This window comes from Lissotriton vulgaris, chromosome 7, assembly GCF_964263255.1.
Source record: "Lissotriton vulgaris chromosome 7, aLisVul1.2, whole genome shotgun sequence".
In the NCBI taxonomy this organism is placed as follows: domain Eukaryota; kingdom Metazoa; phylum Chordata; class Amphibia; order Caudata; family Salamandridae; genus Lissotriton; species Lissotriton vulgaris.
In genome coordinates this window covers 1,301,187,893-1,301,206,768 of record NC_141695.1, presented here as the reverse complement: position 1 = coordinate 1,301,206,768, position 18,876 = coordinate 1,301,187,893, and the positions used below count along the sequence as shown (strand labels likewise).

General features: G+C 41.7%; 1 protein-coding gene across 1 annotated transcript in view; it reads left to right on the top strand.

The window, feature by feature from the left end:
• Positions 1-18,876, top strand: part of LOC147703540 (vomeronasal type-2 receptor 26-like) — a 164,975-nt gene that overhangs the window by 5,644 nt on the left and 140,455 nt on the right. Inside the window, exon 2 of the mRNA XM_086929506.1 lies at positions 1,464-1,691. Coding sequence (XP_086785632.1) covers positions 1,464-1,691 — 228 coding nt within the window. The remainder of the gene's footprint in view (positions 1-1,463; positions 1,692-18,876) is intronic.

Here is an 18,876-nt window from a genome sequence, read left to right as displayed (position 1 = left end):
AATCCGCCCGAGCGGATTTGTGAATTTTTTGACAATTTCGCAAGATTTGCGGATCGCGAAATTGCCGAAAATCCGCAAAATCCGCGAGCGGAGCGGATTTTGCGCCCACCCTTAATCATGACCCTATTGCCTGTCTGCAAGGTAACTGCATTTGTGGTTGCCTGTTTAGGAATAAAATATGGCAATATTAGATGTTTAGTTGGGTACTTGTAACTTTTGGTCCTGGTGGCACTGCACCTGCTGCACTATTGAAATCATGACCCTAGTGATTGCTAGATAACTGCACTTCTGACATATTTGACAAGATTTGAAAACAAATTCCAGTGACACTTTGCATCACAGCTATCAATTACTTACTGGAATATGTACTACACCCACTGCCCCAAAGCTCAACCCACTCTGCCCAACCCACATAATTAGCATAATTTAACTCTGCCTACCTTTCATAGTGCATATTATATGGTCTACTCAATAAACAGAGAATTGCAGGGAAATGGAGATGGGAATTTCATACTTAAGGCAAAAATAGCTGATTTGGAAAAATTCTCTCATTCAGCTGCATTGGACAATTTTTTAAAATTAGCTACTTTGGCCCAAGGTTTAAAATGTATATTGCAATTCCCTGCAATTCTCTCTTTATTGAGTAAAGTGCAATACAGGAAAAAGGGATAGTGAATTACCCAGGGCAGGCTCCAACTTGCTGATACTGTCCTGGAAAAATCTAGACAGTTGGCAGTTATGCACCACCAATTGACCTCAATACAAAATGCGGCTTGTTTTTATCAACACTAGCAAGTCATCAACAACAACAGCATTCAGTGTCTTTGTAAGTGAGAAAGCTATATTGCCTTACTGATAAAAGCACCCTGAAATTTGGAGGGAGTAGGGGATCTTGGTGTCCAGGCTACTTTCTCAACATCTTCACAGCCCATCAAGTTAGTGCTGTACTGTCCTTTCCCTGCAGCACTTTAGCAAATGCTTCCTAACCTGGATGTGGTTATCAGCAGAGAACCGGTAGCGGATATATAAACCTGTGTGACCCTGGGTACTTCTCCTTGTCTTGCTATCCCCGAAAGATGGACGGCGTTCCACTTGGAATACCAACAAAGTTGTTGTACTCTTATTTGTCTCATTAGCTTTACGATTATTATTGTGTAGAACAACAGCATTGTCAGCATACGATAAGGTGTGATTCTTGTATGCACTATTCCTCAGCCAAAACAGTATTATGTAAATGTTGAAACACTTAGTAGGAATGAATGCTACTGTGGCTTAGTGTAAGTTGCCAGTGACCACTAAAGGTAGAGCTATGTCTTTTAAGGGATTTGCTTCTAAAGATATGGCTGATTGGTCGATCCAGTGTTTTTATTGGTTACTTATGCATGCAGGTTTTCTAAAGAAGTATAGTTTTTAAAGATGTTTGCCTTATTGCTACTTTAGAGTGAAACTCTTTCTTTTTCCAGTTTCTGTATTACCTGAAGAATGTTCGGACGAGGAACCCAGTCGGCAAGGAGATCTTTTTTGATAAATTTGGAGATGCTCCAGGAATGCTCGATTTTATGAACTGGCAGGTGACTTCGAAGGATACAAGCAGGTTTCTGAAACTGGGCACCTATGAGGCTAATGCGCCAATAGGCCAGCAGCTCACCATCAACCGCGGTGTGATTGAATGGCCGGGAGGGTCTCGTGAGGTAACTGAACAAGAACTTCCAAACTGCATTTTTTACTCATCATCAGCACTTCTTAACCTTTTGAATTCTGTGGGCCCCTACTGATTAACTAGTGGAAACCAGGGCCCCTGGCATAAGCAATAAAGAAGAAATGCAGCAGGACTATTTTATTTAATTCACAAACAAAAAAAATGAAAAATCCCAATTTCAATTATTGGGAAGGTTGGGGCTTTAAAAAAAATGTCTTATTTCTAAATGAAGAAGCAATGTACTCGACAGTAGTCTATTCTTTTTTGCTCCAAATGCATGCTGTCTTTTTGTCAGAGCACATCAGTGCTCCTGTGGAGGGTACCACCGCACATATTAGATTCTGTTTGTTCTGCTTCTAATGCTCCCAGGTGTCAAGCAAAGGATTCCAACTTAGGGCCGGACTTAGAGCTTGGCGTATGGGATCTGTTTAATACAAGTGCCATAATGCATCCGACGCAAATGTGGCAGAAGGGATATCCATCACATTTGCAACAGAGTAATCTTCCAGACCCTAAATCACTCTTTTAATTTTTTTTATTTTTTTTATAGTAGACTACAATTTAAAATTTAATTTAAAAAGCATTTAAAAGTATACAATTTTATATCTTTCATTGTTATTTATTTCTACTTTATTATTCTGCTAATATTAATTTATTTTCTAAAAAATGGAATATCCCATCAGGCCCGCCACAGTCTACGTGCCCCAGGCTGAGAGCAGCTGCTCTACATTACCATCAGTTAACAACACTGTGGCAATAAGCAGTTTGTAAAAAAATGATGGTAGTACAGTATATTGTACAGGGTAAAGTAGAAGTGAAATGTTTGAAGGTATATTGTTAAAGAAGTATATCTCTAAACATAAAACACTGTTGACCATTTCTTAATAAGCTCATGTCCACAGATTTATTTTTGCATACAGCACTACTTTTCTTCTGCCATATTCACCATGTGTATTAAAGGCAGCATCATCTCATCCCTTTAATATCGCAAATCAAAAAACATCATAAAGCAGCCTTCGAGAGAAGGACTATAAAACAATCAAAAACATATCAACTTCAATAGGAATTAGATATAGCCCTTCTAACTGAATAAAATGTGTACCATACAATTGCAGATCGGTAAATTGTAATCACAAATTTATATATGACATTATTGTCCCCACCAATCTGTGCCTCTTATTCCTGAACAAATAGCAAGGTATCATAGACATCCTGGTACAACAAAGATAAAATCAGGTAACATAGAAAAACGCATTTGAGGAGGATTTATTTAAAGTGTCATAACTCACTGCTTTGGACAAAAAACACATATATTGTTCTTTAAAAGTTACATGGAACCTTTGATACACCAACTCCATTTATCTACATGTCATCTATCATCACCCAAAGTTGAACAAAACCTCTGTTGTAGAATCCATTGGGAGCATCAGCTACTCCCATGGCCTACCATTGTGATAGTAATGCCCACTGCATGGTTTAACGAAACATACCCATGCCATAAGTGAACTGGTATCCTGAGTTTTTGTTTGTCCAGCTACTGTGTTAATATAATGTAGTGTAGTTCCTAGTTTCCCACTAGGCCCTGCGCATTGGAATAACATAAACAGTAGTATCGACGTGGAACTGCGGATATTCCAGGCCTCCACTGACTATGCTAAACTTAATTGGGTTGTGTTACCAACTAGCTCAGAGGTCACTGGAAACCTTCTTCTCTGCATAGGAAGTGATCAGCTTCCTTGACACAGACAAGAAGGGATTCAGCTTTCCAACAACCGTGCAACATGACAACTTTGCTCCTCAGATCAAGAGTCAATCTCTAGGGTCGTGTGAAACAATAGACATGTATTTCACTCAGTCAGTCTAGTGCAGTTTACTTTCACGAGATGTAGAGAATAGAGAGACGGGCGTTTGTCAATAAAGGGTTAACATTTATTGAACAGTCTTTCTTCTCGTACAAGAGAAATGTATTGCCACAATTGCAATAATTGTTATTATAAAAAGTACGTACAGTAAGATAAGTATTGCGAAATAGAACTGTAAAAGCATTGATATGGTTTCTTAGCCATACAATGGTTTAAAAGTAATAAAACATATATACAGTCATATATACATTAGGCTAACATACTCAACTGGTGCTTCTAACTAAGCCTACCCCAGTGTGCCTGACCTAAGCCTTACACGTGAAAGGGGAGTAAGTAAGTAGCTTTAAGTTAAGTTGGTTTTGCCAAGGTTTGTTTCAAGAATTCTCGTCTAAGGGTTTAGTCAACACCATACCTCTGAATAGAATGATGGAGGATTGGTATCTCCTTCAGGGGTCTCTCTCGATATCCCAGTCACCCGCGAGGGTAAACCGGAAACGCCGTGGCTGGATTTCTCTGCACGAGAAAGGCAGCGGGTCTCTTCAGCGCGTCGAGGAAGGAGGGGGGACAGCGTCCGCGGGCAGCTGGATCTGCTGGATGTCTTCGCAGAGGGACGGCTGTTCAGCTCCTTAAGCGTACTGCACCATAGTTCGCACTTTAGCGGCGATAATGGTATCAGCAGCTTCACCACCACAGGATAGCAGGCTGCAGCGACAGAGTGCTAGATTTACCAACACGGGGTCGTGCAGGCAGCTGGCTTCAGTAGCTCGTACAACAGGCATTGCTTAAGGCAACGTTGGTAATATTTATACCTGACAGGTGCCGGGTTTGACGCAAGTTTGCTGGACATAAGACGTCAATTAAAGATGTCACTAGGAAGTGATAGTTATCAGTTGCTCATTAGAGTTCTATTACTAATCAAAACATAGCAAGCGGGGATTTCCAGGTTTGCTGAGTTTTTATCTTGTTGAAGAACTCGGAGTGTTATCTAGGAATATCAGATAGTGACTACTGCTCTGTCATTGCACTAATTGGTCGCAAAGGAAGTGGCAGAGGGAACTATGCTGGAATGTGGCTCTGTTCGATTGAGGCCAGAGATGACTTTTCAGAAAATCGCACTTGAACGGTTATGCCAATATAGGGAATAAATGGATTTATAGCCGAATAGGGGCATAAGGTCACAGTATCGATCAGGAACCTAGATAAACACGCAACACCCACTCCACGGGTTAATGTCCATCAAAATTACTAAAACTAAGCAATTAGATGCATGTGTAACATTGCCCACCCCAAAATACATAAATGCATTCGAAATAGGCGTACTTGTAATACATGAATTTAGGTACTGTACGTTTGTTAAAGCATAGAAATCATTCAAAAAATTATTGCATATGAAATCAATGAACGATTATGCAAAAGGAATTACACATGAAGTATCTATGACAGAAGAAAAGCGAGATAAATCATCACATAAAAATGCATTGTAATAACATGTGTGCTAGAGGCTGGTGTAATGTTGTTATGTCTCTAGATGTGTTTAGAAATAGAAGTGTGAAGCTTCTGTTCTCTAAGAATAGTTTTTACGTTAAGCAAAGAATTGTTCGTGCCAAAAAAGGTCAATATTAGAAAAATTGTCCAATTTAAAGAAAATAGATTTCCAAAGCTCTTGGCAGTTTTTGTTGATAAAAACTGAAGGCCGAATTCAGAGTTCATGGGAACGCTGTGTGTCGGAAAGCTTCTCAAAAGTTATTGTTTCTCTATGGGTGAGAACATCGTATCAGACAGGCTCTCAAAGAATTGGTCTACAAAATCAGGTGATAGTTCAACCAAATTAGATAGCGCTGTAACTTGGCAGGTGTGAAAATGATTGCTGTCATCGAAGGCAGGACCAGCAATGCTCACAGAACGTTGTACCTGGATGATGTTTCTTTTGTCACTCGCTCCACTGTTACCACTTGGCTGTAGCACAGGAGTCTCCACGAATGCCGTCATCAGGATTGGTAGCCGCTGGGGACAACACAATGCGTGAGCCGTTATTGGACTGAGCAAAGTATCGACGTCCATTGGTACTGCTGATGGAAGTGAAAGACAGATGTCCAACACGCATTCATCGCCGCAAAGCATACACCGTAGCACAGGTAAAATGCAATTTTGCCATATCGGTCTGAATGAAAGGAACCAGGTCATGTTTAGATCTCTCAGCCTGGCCAATCCAAGGACGTTAGTTATCCTGTCCCGGTAGCGCATTGCTAGGATTGTCTCTTCCATTCCCATGGGAGCTATGTCTGAGCCGAGGCTTGCCATAACGTAGCAGGAGGGTCAAAAATAGAATCCCTGCGACGAGTCCCAAAAATAATGGTATGCCGCCAAAAATGGAGTGCACAAAATTAGGAAAGATTCCCAAAATTGCCTGGAAGGGTGTTAGCAGTCCCGTAAAGACTGACTTAAATATGCCTGGGATGCTTGTTGCACTAGACATGTTAAGGAGTTGGCTGAACATTTCTACGAAATGCACGGGGCAATTTGTTGATAAAAGGTCATGAATTTCAGTAGCTGTCCTTGCAACTAGAAGATCATACGTCTCTTTAGATGACGTTATAGGCACTGTTGTCTGTAAAAGTACAGATTTCATTTTGCTTAATGTATCAATTCGTATAGAATAGAGATTCAGACGAGGCCAGATGGGAGTCACTATGTCTGGAGGCCCACTCGGAAACAATGCTTGCATACAGCATTTGACCATGGACGTTACTTCTATTAGATAACTTTTCCCTGGCGTGAGGCCACAACATCTGTGATCCGTTCTAAGAATGTAACTCCCGTTCGAAAGTTGCATAAAGAAGGGCTCTATCTGAGTTGCAGGTGTGACTAGCTGGTGGCATGAAAGGTTGTTTGAATTTCCATCACATGCTCCGTGTAAATTAATACCCTGACACAAAAGTATACCGCTTAGTGAATGTTTACAATTTTCACCACTAAGAAATACATTTTTGTCACTGTCACTATAGCAAGAATGAGTGTATGGTAATTTCCATTCGGATTTTACATATCCTTTACCCAATTGTTCATACTGGCCAGCAGGTATGTACTCAAGGCACTTTTTAAATCGGAAAGTTGTTATCGGAATTGTGATAATCCTGTGTATTATCCATTCAATGACAGGACTCTCTGACATTGTCAATGGTAATCTCTCGAGTTTTTCGATGCTCAGGATTGTATAGTCTGCTCCTTTCTGTGCCAAACTGATCTGTTTATCAGTAAGGTTAAAACTGGAAAATAATGACGTCGTGTTGATTAAACGCCAAGGCACATAGCCTGAATGAAGATTTTGCAGCGTCCAGCCTAATTCTATAATAGAGCGTAATTGAGATTGGCCATGTTGTAACATTAGCAAATCTCTGTCTATCACATCAAAGGCAGAGGATACAATATTGTCCAAAGAATATATTCTGGAAGACAGCGTCGTTAACCCATTGTCTACCACAGAAAGTGATTTCTCCAAATTAATACGATCAATTTCTCGTATTTTTTCAGCAGTTTCAATTTGCTTTACTTTCCAAGCCTCGTTATAAGCAGCATAGATACTGGTCGCTATGAAACGCTTTTGACGCTGTTTGCGTGGTCCAAGAATGAAATCGCGCAAATCAGCACCATCTTTTAGTAAAGACAAGTGTTGCTTAATTTCAGCCAGTGTGGACGAGGTTAGCCATTCAAGGCAGAGTTTCCCTACACTGTATGTTGTTATAATCCCTGGATGTTGTCTCTGGGAGTATCTAGGGTCTAATCTGGTCATTTTTAACCCCTGTGTTTTATTCAGGAATCTATCTTGACAGCTATTTGTGTCTGTAGGCCAGATTAACCACTTTTTCCGAACAGGATGTGTTCTGTTGAAATGTAAAATTTGTGACACGTCTAACTCAATATCTGTGGTTGTATTCTCAGGTATTGGCTTCGGTATAGACGGTGTTTTAAGGTCTTTGATCTTAGCTAGGCCAAGACAAGATGTTTGGTATATTGTGTCATTTAAAAATAACATTTGTTCAGGTATCATGCAGGTTCTAAATAGTGCTTCAATGCCTTGCACCTGCCAATCTTTTGTAGCCCAAATTGTTTTAGTTTCAATATTATTTTTCCAATAATCAAAACCAAATGTCATCATTTTGTCATAAAATGCTTCTGAATATATCAATTTAGAATTTGTCAGCATTGTTTTCATTCCTGTTTTATCTAACAGTTTATAATAAAACGTTTCTGCATCACTGGTGTTAAACCCTGAGAAGTATTTGAATTTCTCAAAAAATGCTTTAGAACTGCTTTTAGGTGGTGTAGAACAATGTTCCCATTGATTATACATAAAAACATTTCTAGGCTGTGCAGATTTATGCAAGTAATGATCCCCATAGTGGGTGTAACAGAATAACTGCTCATAACTAGATGAACCTTGTAAATAATCATGATCTGTGAATCTAGCTGACATTACTAAATCAGACATCATGTCATTAATACTGTTAAAGTCCCAATCATCAGAGAATGTACTAGGTGTCACAAAGTCACTTAAGGAAACCTTTAGTTGATGAGGATACTTCAGGATTTCGACCTGTCCATAGATCTCATAGTCTGTTTTCTCCCATACTACCCCACCAGGTATTGGAATTGCTGTGACATTTACTGTTGACAGTTCTCTTTTCTTCACGTGGGATGATCTGTGTGGTTTCAGGACTAGGTTGATGTTCTGACTTGCTGTGTCCATTGTAATATATTTTCCTTCAATGAATTTTCCCAAACAAAGTACCATGATGAGCCAAAGCAGGAGGAAAAATACACCTAGACCGAACCAGAACTCTAGCCAAGGGGAAATAAGGTAGATTTCCTTCAGTTGATGAAAGAGTTCCGTTGCTTTTTCTTTAAAAGACTTTTTTGTTTCTGGCATCACTTCGGGGTCGTTTAAATCTTCAGAGAAGTTGTCGAAGTTGATGAAATAACCAGAGGCAGTTCTGTCAATTGATGGGATTGTTCTTTCAATCTGTCTCTCGGTAGCACTTTCTGATGCCACATCATTGTAGACTGGTGTTGTTTCTTGACGAACTGTTTCAATCTGTGTTTCAAGAGGCACGAGTTCCATGGCATTATTGCATAGTCCTTCATTGTGCACTGCAGGCTGATCGAATGTGATTAGTCTTTCAGTTTGAACCTCTTGGATTGTTGCAAGTTTGGGTATTCTGTTGTTTCTTCGGAGTCCACTGGGCCTACTGTTGATTATAGGCCACATGCTTGTGGTTTTACCAGATCGATAGACACGACTCTGTTCTCCTTTTTACCAGCAAGGGGCGGTAGCACAACTGATCTTGTTCCGGTGACTGCCAAGACAGGTACTGCTTTTCTGTAAGAAGGCCCAAATTCCTTCTTAACCGCGATCTTTTCTCTGACTAGATCCCCAATCTTTGGAATCCAGACAGGCCTTGCTGGGGCTGTTGTGGGTGGTGCCTCGTCAGTGGTACTTGGCTGTTGCTTTAACTTTGTGTTGCTTAAGGATTTTCTTGTTTCATTCAGTTCCTGTAAAACAGCCAAACGATCCTTTACATCAAAGTGCGTTGTTTCTTCTTGTACCACTGACATCTGACTATCGAGGTCCTGAACTTGCATTCTAATTCCGAACAATAGTTCGTATGGGCTGAAACCTTTTAGAGAATTTCTTGGCATGTTGTTAAGACTAGTCTGGACACTTATTAAATGTTTGACCCACCCAGCGCCTGAACCTAATACCTTCGCTGTTATAGATTGCTTTATGTCACGGTTTTTTCTTTCTACCACACTATTCCCTTCCGGGGTATGACGGACAAGAATACCGCAACCCAATTCCCATGCTGGCCATGGCCTCCTTATAGGCTCGAGAGCTGAAAGCAGGACCCTGGTCAGAATGGAATGTGGTAATTGCGTATATGACGATATTGACTCGCAAATCTTTTATAACCGTTCTAGCGTCAGCCGAGCGCTGGAGGCCTCATTTTTTAAGTGCTTTTCGTCTTAATGGTGTACACTGGGACGCGCTTCTCTTCTTTGATTGCGCAGATAGACCGCCTTATGCTGTCTAGAAGGGATCCTGAAACTACACTGGCCTGTTCGTTTCTGCGATCTCGGTTGCAGTTTTCACAATTTTGAGCAAAACATTGAATATCTATACTCATTCCTGGCCACCAGTACTCTGATTGTAATTCTTTCAGAGAGGCTTTGATTGTTTGGTGTCTCAGACCCAACCCCATGTGTGCTTCCAGTAAGAGGAAGCCCCTCCTGCTCCTGTTTGGAATTACTCTGTCCCCCACTCCAGGGATTCGAGCAAAAGGAACGGAGTTTGCATCGATTACGTATGCATAATTGAGTGGATAGTTTACGGGTAATGCTGCACAGTCGCCTTTTACGGTCGTTTTTACTGCCAGCATGGTTTCCCCATCTATGTATTTATCTGTACGCTTTTTTGTGGCTACGGAAGCCGGTTTAGTTGCTTCCGCTGTGGCTGTATTAGCCAATGAATTCCCTGCAACGTGAACGCCATCAAGTTGAAGACTCTGTGCGTGAATCACGTGAGTCATTTGTAGTTCTTTGTGTAAAAGAGCTACCTCGTTCCAGAGCAATTTATGCTTTATTGTGGCACCTGTGTCATCTTTGTAGTCGTTTTCGATCCAACTCTGCAGTTTATTGTTGTAAGAGTTGACGCAAAAATGAGAATCGCACACTATAAGTGTCGGGAATTCACGTTCTGCATTTTCGAGCGCCATCTTTAAAGATCTGATTTCAGTTCTCTGAACCGAACAGTTTCTTACAGATTCAGTTTTTGTTACTTTCGGTCTGAATTTACCGCACAGCCAACGACCTTTAATGATCGCACATGCTGCATCGTAGGTTTTTCTCTCTACGTTGAAATGCTGTACAAAGCTATCTGTATAGATTATACAGGCGTATTGTGGGAGAGGCAGAATTTCGATTGGCAGAGGATATTCTTCTTCATATTCTAAATCATTCAGTTCTTCAAATTGCGGGGCGAAATAGTATTTCACGTCTTCCGCTCCTAGAGAATCTATACACTGTATCCATTTCGGATCCGGTGACACTGTAGGCAGGTTTACTGGGCTGAATAGCGCCTCGAAGGCGGATTCCGCTGTGAGGATATTAATCCTTTTGCCGTGTGCTAGTTCTCGTTCATTTGCTAATGCGATTTGCACTGCTTTCACAGTTCTTTCTGTGGGACTGAATGCTTTTTCTGCTTGTGTGTACAAGTGAGATTTAATTGAAATTGGTACCTTTTCTCCCTCATTAGAGGTCAGGTACGTGAATCCGCATCTTCCTTGGATGACTCGGATTACAAGATCGATCGTGTTGTCACGTGTATCTAATTTTGTTTTTGCTAACATGTCTGTTTGCAGTGATCTCAAAATTTCTGTGTGTTTTTGAGTCCAATTGATTTGTTTAAAATCAGGTTTAATTAGTTCGTAGAGAGGTTTAACCCTCTCTGCGTAATTTAGTATGTAAGTTCTTCCGAAATTCAGAAAACCTAGAATTGATTGTAAATTCTTCACCGTTTTTGGAGCTTGGAGTACAGCGCACTTCTCTAAGAAGGTGTCTGCTAGGCTTTTCCCTTCACTTGATAATTCGTACCCTAAAAATAGTACTGTCAGATGGGCAATTCGGGACTTTTTAAAGTTGAATTTGTAACCCTCTGCTGCGAACCCAAGTATAATGGTGTTCACTCTTTTCAAGTGAGTATCCAAGTCGTCGTCTGTGAGATAAATATCATCTACGTAAGACAATGCTTCATCATCATAGATTTGTAGTAACTCTGTTACCCTAGCTGAGACTAGTCCTGGGCTGTTCTTGAGCCCCTGTGGGAGACAACAGAATTTTTTCTGCAACCCAAATGCAGAGAAAGCGGTCAAATATCTGCTTTCTGGTGCAATGTTTTGACAAAAGAAACCATTAGAAATGTCTAATGTCGTTTTATATTTTTTCCTAACTATGTTATTCATTAGGGCTGCACTATGCGAGTTTTGTACTGCAAAAGTTTTGCAACATGTATTAAGATGTCTGTAGTCCAAAACTAGACGATATGAATTGTCTGGCTTGGAGACAGGAAACAAAGGATTGTTCATTTGAGAGGTGCATGTTTCAATCACCCCCTGGTACTCAAGTTGATCTAAGATCTCCCTGACTTGTTTTTTAGCTTCTTGCTTTATGGGATACTGCCGTTGGGCAGTTGGTTCACTTTTCAATTGGATTTTGTGAGGCGGTGAATCCTCATCCCATCCTACATGATTTTTATATAATGCAGGTGCCTGGGCTACTGCCCATTTCCTTGCATATGTATATTTTTTGTGAATCGGTATGTGATTCGAGAAGGCAGGCATAATCACTTCTTCGCCACGAGGGCACTCCCTGACAAACTCTGGGGGCCAATCTTTTTCAGCTAACAGAATATCATAGCCTTTTGAGAGCTTATCCCAAAATAGACCCCTAATTTTCCTAGTCTTATCACCCTCTATACGCAATGTTATTTCGTATATTTTATGGGGCTCGCTAAGTCTGGCGTCTGCAGTTTCAACCTGAATGTATTCATTCGTGTCCACTGTCTCCAGATGACTCATCAAGATCTTGCGCGCTATACTGATTTCTGCTGCACTGTCCAACATTGTCAATGCCCACTCCCCGTTTTTCAACTGTGTCCTCAGTATTCTCGGCATGGTTGATTACTCCAATACTGGCTACCTTCTTTTTCTGAAATTGAGATTTCTTATTTTGAGCAGGTTCCTTGTCTTTGGACTTGGTGTGCTCTCCTGGGTCTGACCGTCCTCTTCTTTCCGAATTCTGTGGAAGAGATCGAGAGGGACGTGTATCAATACTTTGATATCTATCAGGTTTTTTCAGATTATCCCTATTTCTAAGGTTATATCTTTTCTCAGAGGGCTCCCTCTGGGGAGACTGGCGTTCTCGAGTCGGAGTTCTTTCCCTCCGTCGAGGAGACCTTCCTCTGGACTGGAAAACTTTTTCCTTGGGAGTGGATTGTTTATTTCCATCCCAGCTCTTTTTAGGAGTATTTAAATTATTTTTAATAAATAATTTTTCAGGATTTTCGAGCAGTTGGGGCTTTACCGGTTTCCCACCCAAGCTGTCTCTACCTAATTCTTCATAGCATTTTTCTATGATTTTTGCAAGCTCAACAGGATCTTTTATATCTGTTTCCCTCAACTTCTGGCGAATCGCCACAGATGCTGCTTCTCCTCTAATGTTGGCTAATAATATAGCCGTGACCTGCTTGAAGTCTTTCAGTAATTTCATACCTAGATTTAAAGCGGGCTCTGGACCGAATTCATTTTGAATCTGTTTTAGCACTTCTGGTATTACCGCCATAGACGGAACACCGTGTGTTTTTGTGTAAATGGAAGCAAAGACTGTACCCCAAGTGTCACAGTCCTCCACGTGTGGTGCGATTCCCATAGGAAGGCAGATGGTCAAGATTCTGTGTTTCTCAATAGGGGTAGTATCAGGAAATACTGCCTCTATTTGAGTGATTTTCTGTGCTAACCAGAAAGGAATTTGTTCCCGTTTTGCGGGTGTTTTACCAAGACATGACTGTATGTTCTGTGGTGTAATTTTATTTGTGTTCCCCTGATGAGGGGTCAGCTGTGGTGTATTAACAGCTGGCTGGACTGTTGCAGTCCGCATTACATATTGGACTAATTGCCTATGTATTTTTATTAATGTGTTTAGCTGTACTAACAGCTCTTCCTTAGACATTTTTGCAATGTCAGGATGTGGTGTGTAGCTGGCTAGAACCTGCCACGTGGCTCCTGGTCTACCTAGTGGGCCGAGCCTGGTAATGTGATCATTGTGTTTTAGGGCGCCATTAAACCAGAGCAGGTGCTCTTGAAATTTAAGTGGGATTTCAATCTCCTCGAAAGGAGCGTACTCTCCCGGAGGTTCCTCTATTTTGTAATAGTGAAACTCTTTTGTTATAGCGTTTACCGCTGGAAAGTTTATCCATGAATAGAATACCTCTGTCTGCCGATACTCGTGAGCCTCTATCACGAAAATTACTGTACCACCTTGAGGTGTCAGTCCGTTCTCTATAAGTTTTAACGTTATAGATCTTCTTAAGTGGACCAGGATGATAATAGCATCCAGGTCTGTGTGTTCGGGACCTTGCTGAGTCGCATCTACTGCGGCCCCAGTGGTTCCGTTATTTTCTCCTGGCATTGTAAAAAATGCAAGGTTTGCAGAGTAGGTCTCCAAGGAGACAAAGATTAGGCCTGGGCGGAGTTCGCGGAGTGGGGCTTCGCGGAGCTACGCGAAGTGGGCGAGAAACTACGCCCACCTCCGCACTCCGCGTAGCCCCACTCCGCAAAACCACTGGCCGGCAGCCCCGCAACCCGCCTCCCTCCCGCCCTCCCTAAATACTTTACAATAAAAGAACGCAATAATTTTAAAAGCACTTACCTTGCCGCCGCTGGCCGCCGCGTTCCCCGGGGCTCGTTCTCTTCCGTCTTCCGTATTTTGCAGTAATGCGCATGCGCGGGCGGCCGCGCATGCGCATTTTCTCGTGAAAATGCGCATGCGCGGCCGTCTGCGCATGCGCATTACTGCAAAATACGGAAGGCGGAAGAGAACGAGCCCCGGGGAACGCGGCGGCCAGCGGCGGCAAGGTAAGTGCTTTTAAAATTATTGCGTTCTTTTATTGTAAAGTATTTAGGGAGGGCGGGAGGGAGGCGGGTGGCGGCCAGCTACGCTCCGTCTGCGGAGCGTGCGTAGTGCCGCCTGGCTCCGCCAGCTCCGCAAAATGCGGAGTAGGCGGAACTACGCACACTCCGCAGACGGAGCGTAGCTGGCCGCCCACGGCTAACAAAGATTAGGTGCACAATATTTTGGAACACTGTATCCTTCAACGTTGAATAAACCAGAGCTTTACATAGGAATCTCTTCCTACTAAGGTCGGGCGGATTTTAACCTTTCACCCACTCCAGACGTCTATTGGAGTATTTACGGGAGAAAGGGGTGTGAAATATGCACGACTGAGTTACTCTAACTGTCTTGCGTTAGTTTATCGCCTTACCAAACGTTTGGGCGCCATGTAGTGTAGTTCCTAGTTTCCCACTAGGCCCTGCGCATTGGAATAACATAAATAGTAGTATCGACGTGGAACTGCGGATATTCCAGGCCTCCACTGACTATGCTAAACTTAATTGGGTTGTGTTACCAACTAGCTCAGAGGTCACTGGAAACCTTCTTCTCTGCATAGGAAGTGATCAGCTTCCTTGGCACAGACAAGAAGGGATTCAGCTTTCCAACAACCGTGCAACATGACAACTTTGCTCCTCAAATCAAGAGTCAATCTCTAGGGTCGTGTGAAACAATAGACATGTATTTCACTCAGTCAGTCTAGTGCAGTTTACTTTCACGAGATGTAGAGAATAGAGAGACGGGCGTTTGTCAATAAAGGGTTAACATTTATTGAACAGTCTTTCTTCTCGTACAAGAGAAATGTATTGCCACAATTGCAATAATTGTTATTATAAAAAGTACGTACAGTAAGATAAGTATTGCGAAATAGAACTGTAAAAGCATTGATATGGTTTCTTAGCCATACAATGGTTTAAAAGTAATAAAACATATATACAGTCATATATACATTAGGCTAACATACTCAACTGGTGCTTCTAACTAAGCCTACCCCAGTGTGCCTGACCTAAGCCTAACACGTGAAAGGGGAGTAAGTAAGTAGCTTTAAGTTAAGTTGGTTTTGCCAAGGTTTGTTTCAAGAATTCTCGTCTAAGGGTTTAGTCAACACCATACCTCTGAATAGAATGATGGAGGATTGGTATCTCCTTCAGGGGTCTCTCTCGATATCCCAGTCACCCGCGAGGGTAAACCGGAAACGCCGTGGCTGGATTTCTCTGCACGAGAAAGGCAGCGGGTCTCTTCAGCGCGTCGAGGAAGGAGGGGGGACAGCGTCCGCGGGCAGCTGGATCTGCTGGATGTCTTCGCAGAGGGACGGCTGTTCAGCTCCTTAAGCGTACTGCACCATAGTTCGCGCTTTAGCGGCGATAATGGTATCAGCAGCTTCACCACCACAGGATAGCAGGCTGCAGCGACAGAGTGCTAGATTTACCAACACGGGGTCGTGCAGGCAGCTGGCTTCAGTAGCTCGTACAACAGGCATTGCTTAAGGCAACGTTGGTAATATTTATACCTGACAGGTGCCGGGTTTGACGCAAGTTTGCTGGACATAAGACGTCAATTAAAGATGTCACTAGGAAGTGATAGTTATCAGTTGCTCATTAGAGTTCTATTACTAATCAAAACATAGCAAGCGGGGATTTCCAGGTTTGCTGAGTTTTTATCTTGTTGAAGAACTCGGAGTGTTATCTAGGAATATCAGATAGTGACTACTGCTCTGTCATTGCACTAATTAGTCGCAAAGGAAGTGGCAGAGGGAACTATGCTGGAATGTGGCTCTGTTCGTGTGAGGCCAGAGATTACTTTTCAGAAAATCGCACTTGAACGGTTATGCCAATATAGGGAATAAATGGATTTATAGCCGAATAGGGGCATAAGGTCACAGTATCGATCAGGAACCTAGATAAACACGCAACAATAATGTGTGTTCTGAGGCATAGGTCTGTCCATGATAAAGTCATGGTCCAGATCCTGTCCTGTCACCTGGAGAGACGTGCCAAGTTGGACCTCATCTTCACTACTGTCCATGCCCTAGTTTGTTGACAATAATAAGTGTTGCAATGTACAGTTATTTAATGTATAATAACCCTCAGCAGAACTTTTCCCTGTTCTAGGAGTGAGTGCAACCTACTGGTCAACCTCATATACAAGTTCCACTTTAAAATAGCACTGTGCTCCTTGCACAGACATTCCTTGTGCTTATCCAGTGTGTGTAGTCATTGTGCATGCATGGTTTATACTTAATAGTGGAACTGTGTCTAGTGTATATTTGCTGGGACAAATGAGATCAATTTTGGATGGCTCTGGGTTTACCATGGCACAAGATAGAAGGTGGGTACGTTTTCTCCAGACAGTAGAAGTGCATTGTATTCATTCCTGAAGACAGAGGGTAGAGACCCAGACATTGAAGAGAAAGAAATGATGAAGGCAGGCTGTCCGTAGAAATTCTATGAGGAACTGTTAGCAAAGGGTTGCTGATTGAATTTCCGTGAGCCCTGCCATTTGATGGATGGTAGGAAAGAGGGTTGAGCCTGAATGTATTCTTATGAAGACTAAACAAATCCAATGTGATCCAATTGAGACAGCCAAAATGTACTGTAATTTTTGCTTGTTCATGTTTTTCTGTGTGTCCACCTCTGTCTGTGAAAGGTATGTGTATTGAACACATGATAGTCATAGATGAGTGCCTCCACAGGAAAGTGGAAGCATCCCTAGGTAGGGCACACCTTGGGTTCTTGGAAACAAGACTCCTTGTAAAAAAAAAATCTAGTTCGTAGGTTTATTGTTTCTCAATTGAAATTTTTCATCATGATATCAACGTAGAAATTTAAATTCATTTCCAGTAACAATCAAACTGTTGCGGAAATGTTAATTAAACGCTCCAATGCATTTCGGGCTGAAGAGCCCTTCATCTGGGAGCTCTAGAACATAAAACATGAAAGATATAGCAATCAGCTTTAATATCCACAGTTGTTTGACATCACTTAGCAACACAAAATGTAAACAAAACGAAGCAAAGTACGGCATGCGTATGTCAGAACGAGCGGTTATAGTGAAGTGACATCGACCAGATAGGAGTGTTGTGTTTGTTCATTAGAGTAGTTGTCGTTATGAGACAAGTGGATAAATGTCTAAAGAACACTTACGATTGTGTGACCGCAGATCCTTATGATATCGAACTAGAAGATCGGAAGTAAAAAGAAAATTCAGTGCGCTGTCATTAACAATGAGGTGGCGATCTTAAAAGAGGCGTAACGCCGACTTACTTTGATCGGTGGTCATCAAGCGGTAGACGCCGCTGCGTTTGTCCGTTAAGTGTTTGTACGGTGGTTCAAACCGAGAGGAGCTATATGGGTGTATCACTAAAGTGGTGTGGAAGTCTCGTGAGACGCGAGTAGTAAAGAACATAGAAAACGGACTGGCGCGACAATACGCTGAGTCGGCCATAATGGGGGAAGGCAAATGAGTGAAAATAGTGGAAAAGACAATGTAGTCTCGGACGGGGTATGTGAAAGTGAGGTGGATAAGTGAAAGTCAGCAGTACATTCAGAGTATATGCATCAGGCATACAAATACAGATAGAACATGTTAAATGAAACATGAAAATTCCAATTGATCATTAAGCCCAAAGGGCTTCATAGATTGCAGTTTGTAAATCCAGATGATTTCACGCTGTAGAAGGTATTTATTATTGTCTCTTCCCTCTCTTCTGTTTATGGTTTCAATTACCATGAATTTGAGCTGAGAAATATTGTGTCGAGCCTCATTGAAGTGGACAGCAATGTTTGATTTGGCGCTTTTGGTCCTAATATTAGACTTGTGTTCGTTTATACGGGTTTTGATTTTCCTTTCAGTTTTTCCAATGTAAATTTTGCCAAACGGGCATTTGATCAAAATTATGACATTTGTAGTATCACACGTTGCATTGGCATGTAGTTTGATGCTGAACCCTTTCATGGGGTGGGTCACAGTGTTTCCACGTATAACGTTGTTGCAGTTGCTGCAATTCATACAAGGCCTTGTTCCTTTGGCTTCTCCTATTTGCGGTGTTTCCTTAGCCAATATCTCTTTTAGGTTTGCAGTTCGAGTGTAGGCGAAGATGGGTGGATCTTTAAAGATTGTCCCAAAGTCATGTTCCATGCTTAAGATAGGCCAATATTTTAGAATGATCTTCTTGTAAGTTGGACTCATAGTAGAACATTTCGAAACCAGTACCATTCTGGTATCCTTGAGTTTGGTAGATCTTGTGAGTAATTTTTCTCTCGAAATAGGTGAGGCTCGTATTTTTGCCTGTTCGATTACAGAGTTGAGATAGCCTCTATCTATAAATCTTTTGCCTATCTCGTTGAGACGCTGATTCATTATTGTAGTGTTGAATGTGATTCTTTTAACACGTAACATTTGTGAAAATGGTAAGTGTTGTTTAAGTGAAGCCTGGTGAAAACTGGAAAAATGCAAGGTGTTGTTTCTGTTAGTCTTTTTACGATATAGATCAGTTTCAATGCCAGTGGCGGTCAGTGTTATTTGTACATCAAGAAAGTTGATAGTCTTTTCATCAATTTCCCATGTAAATTGTATACGTTCATTGATCTCATTGAG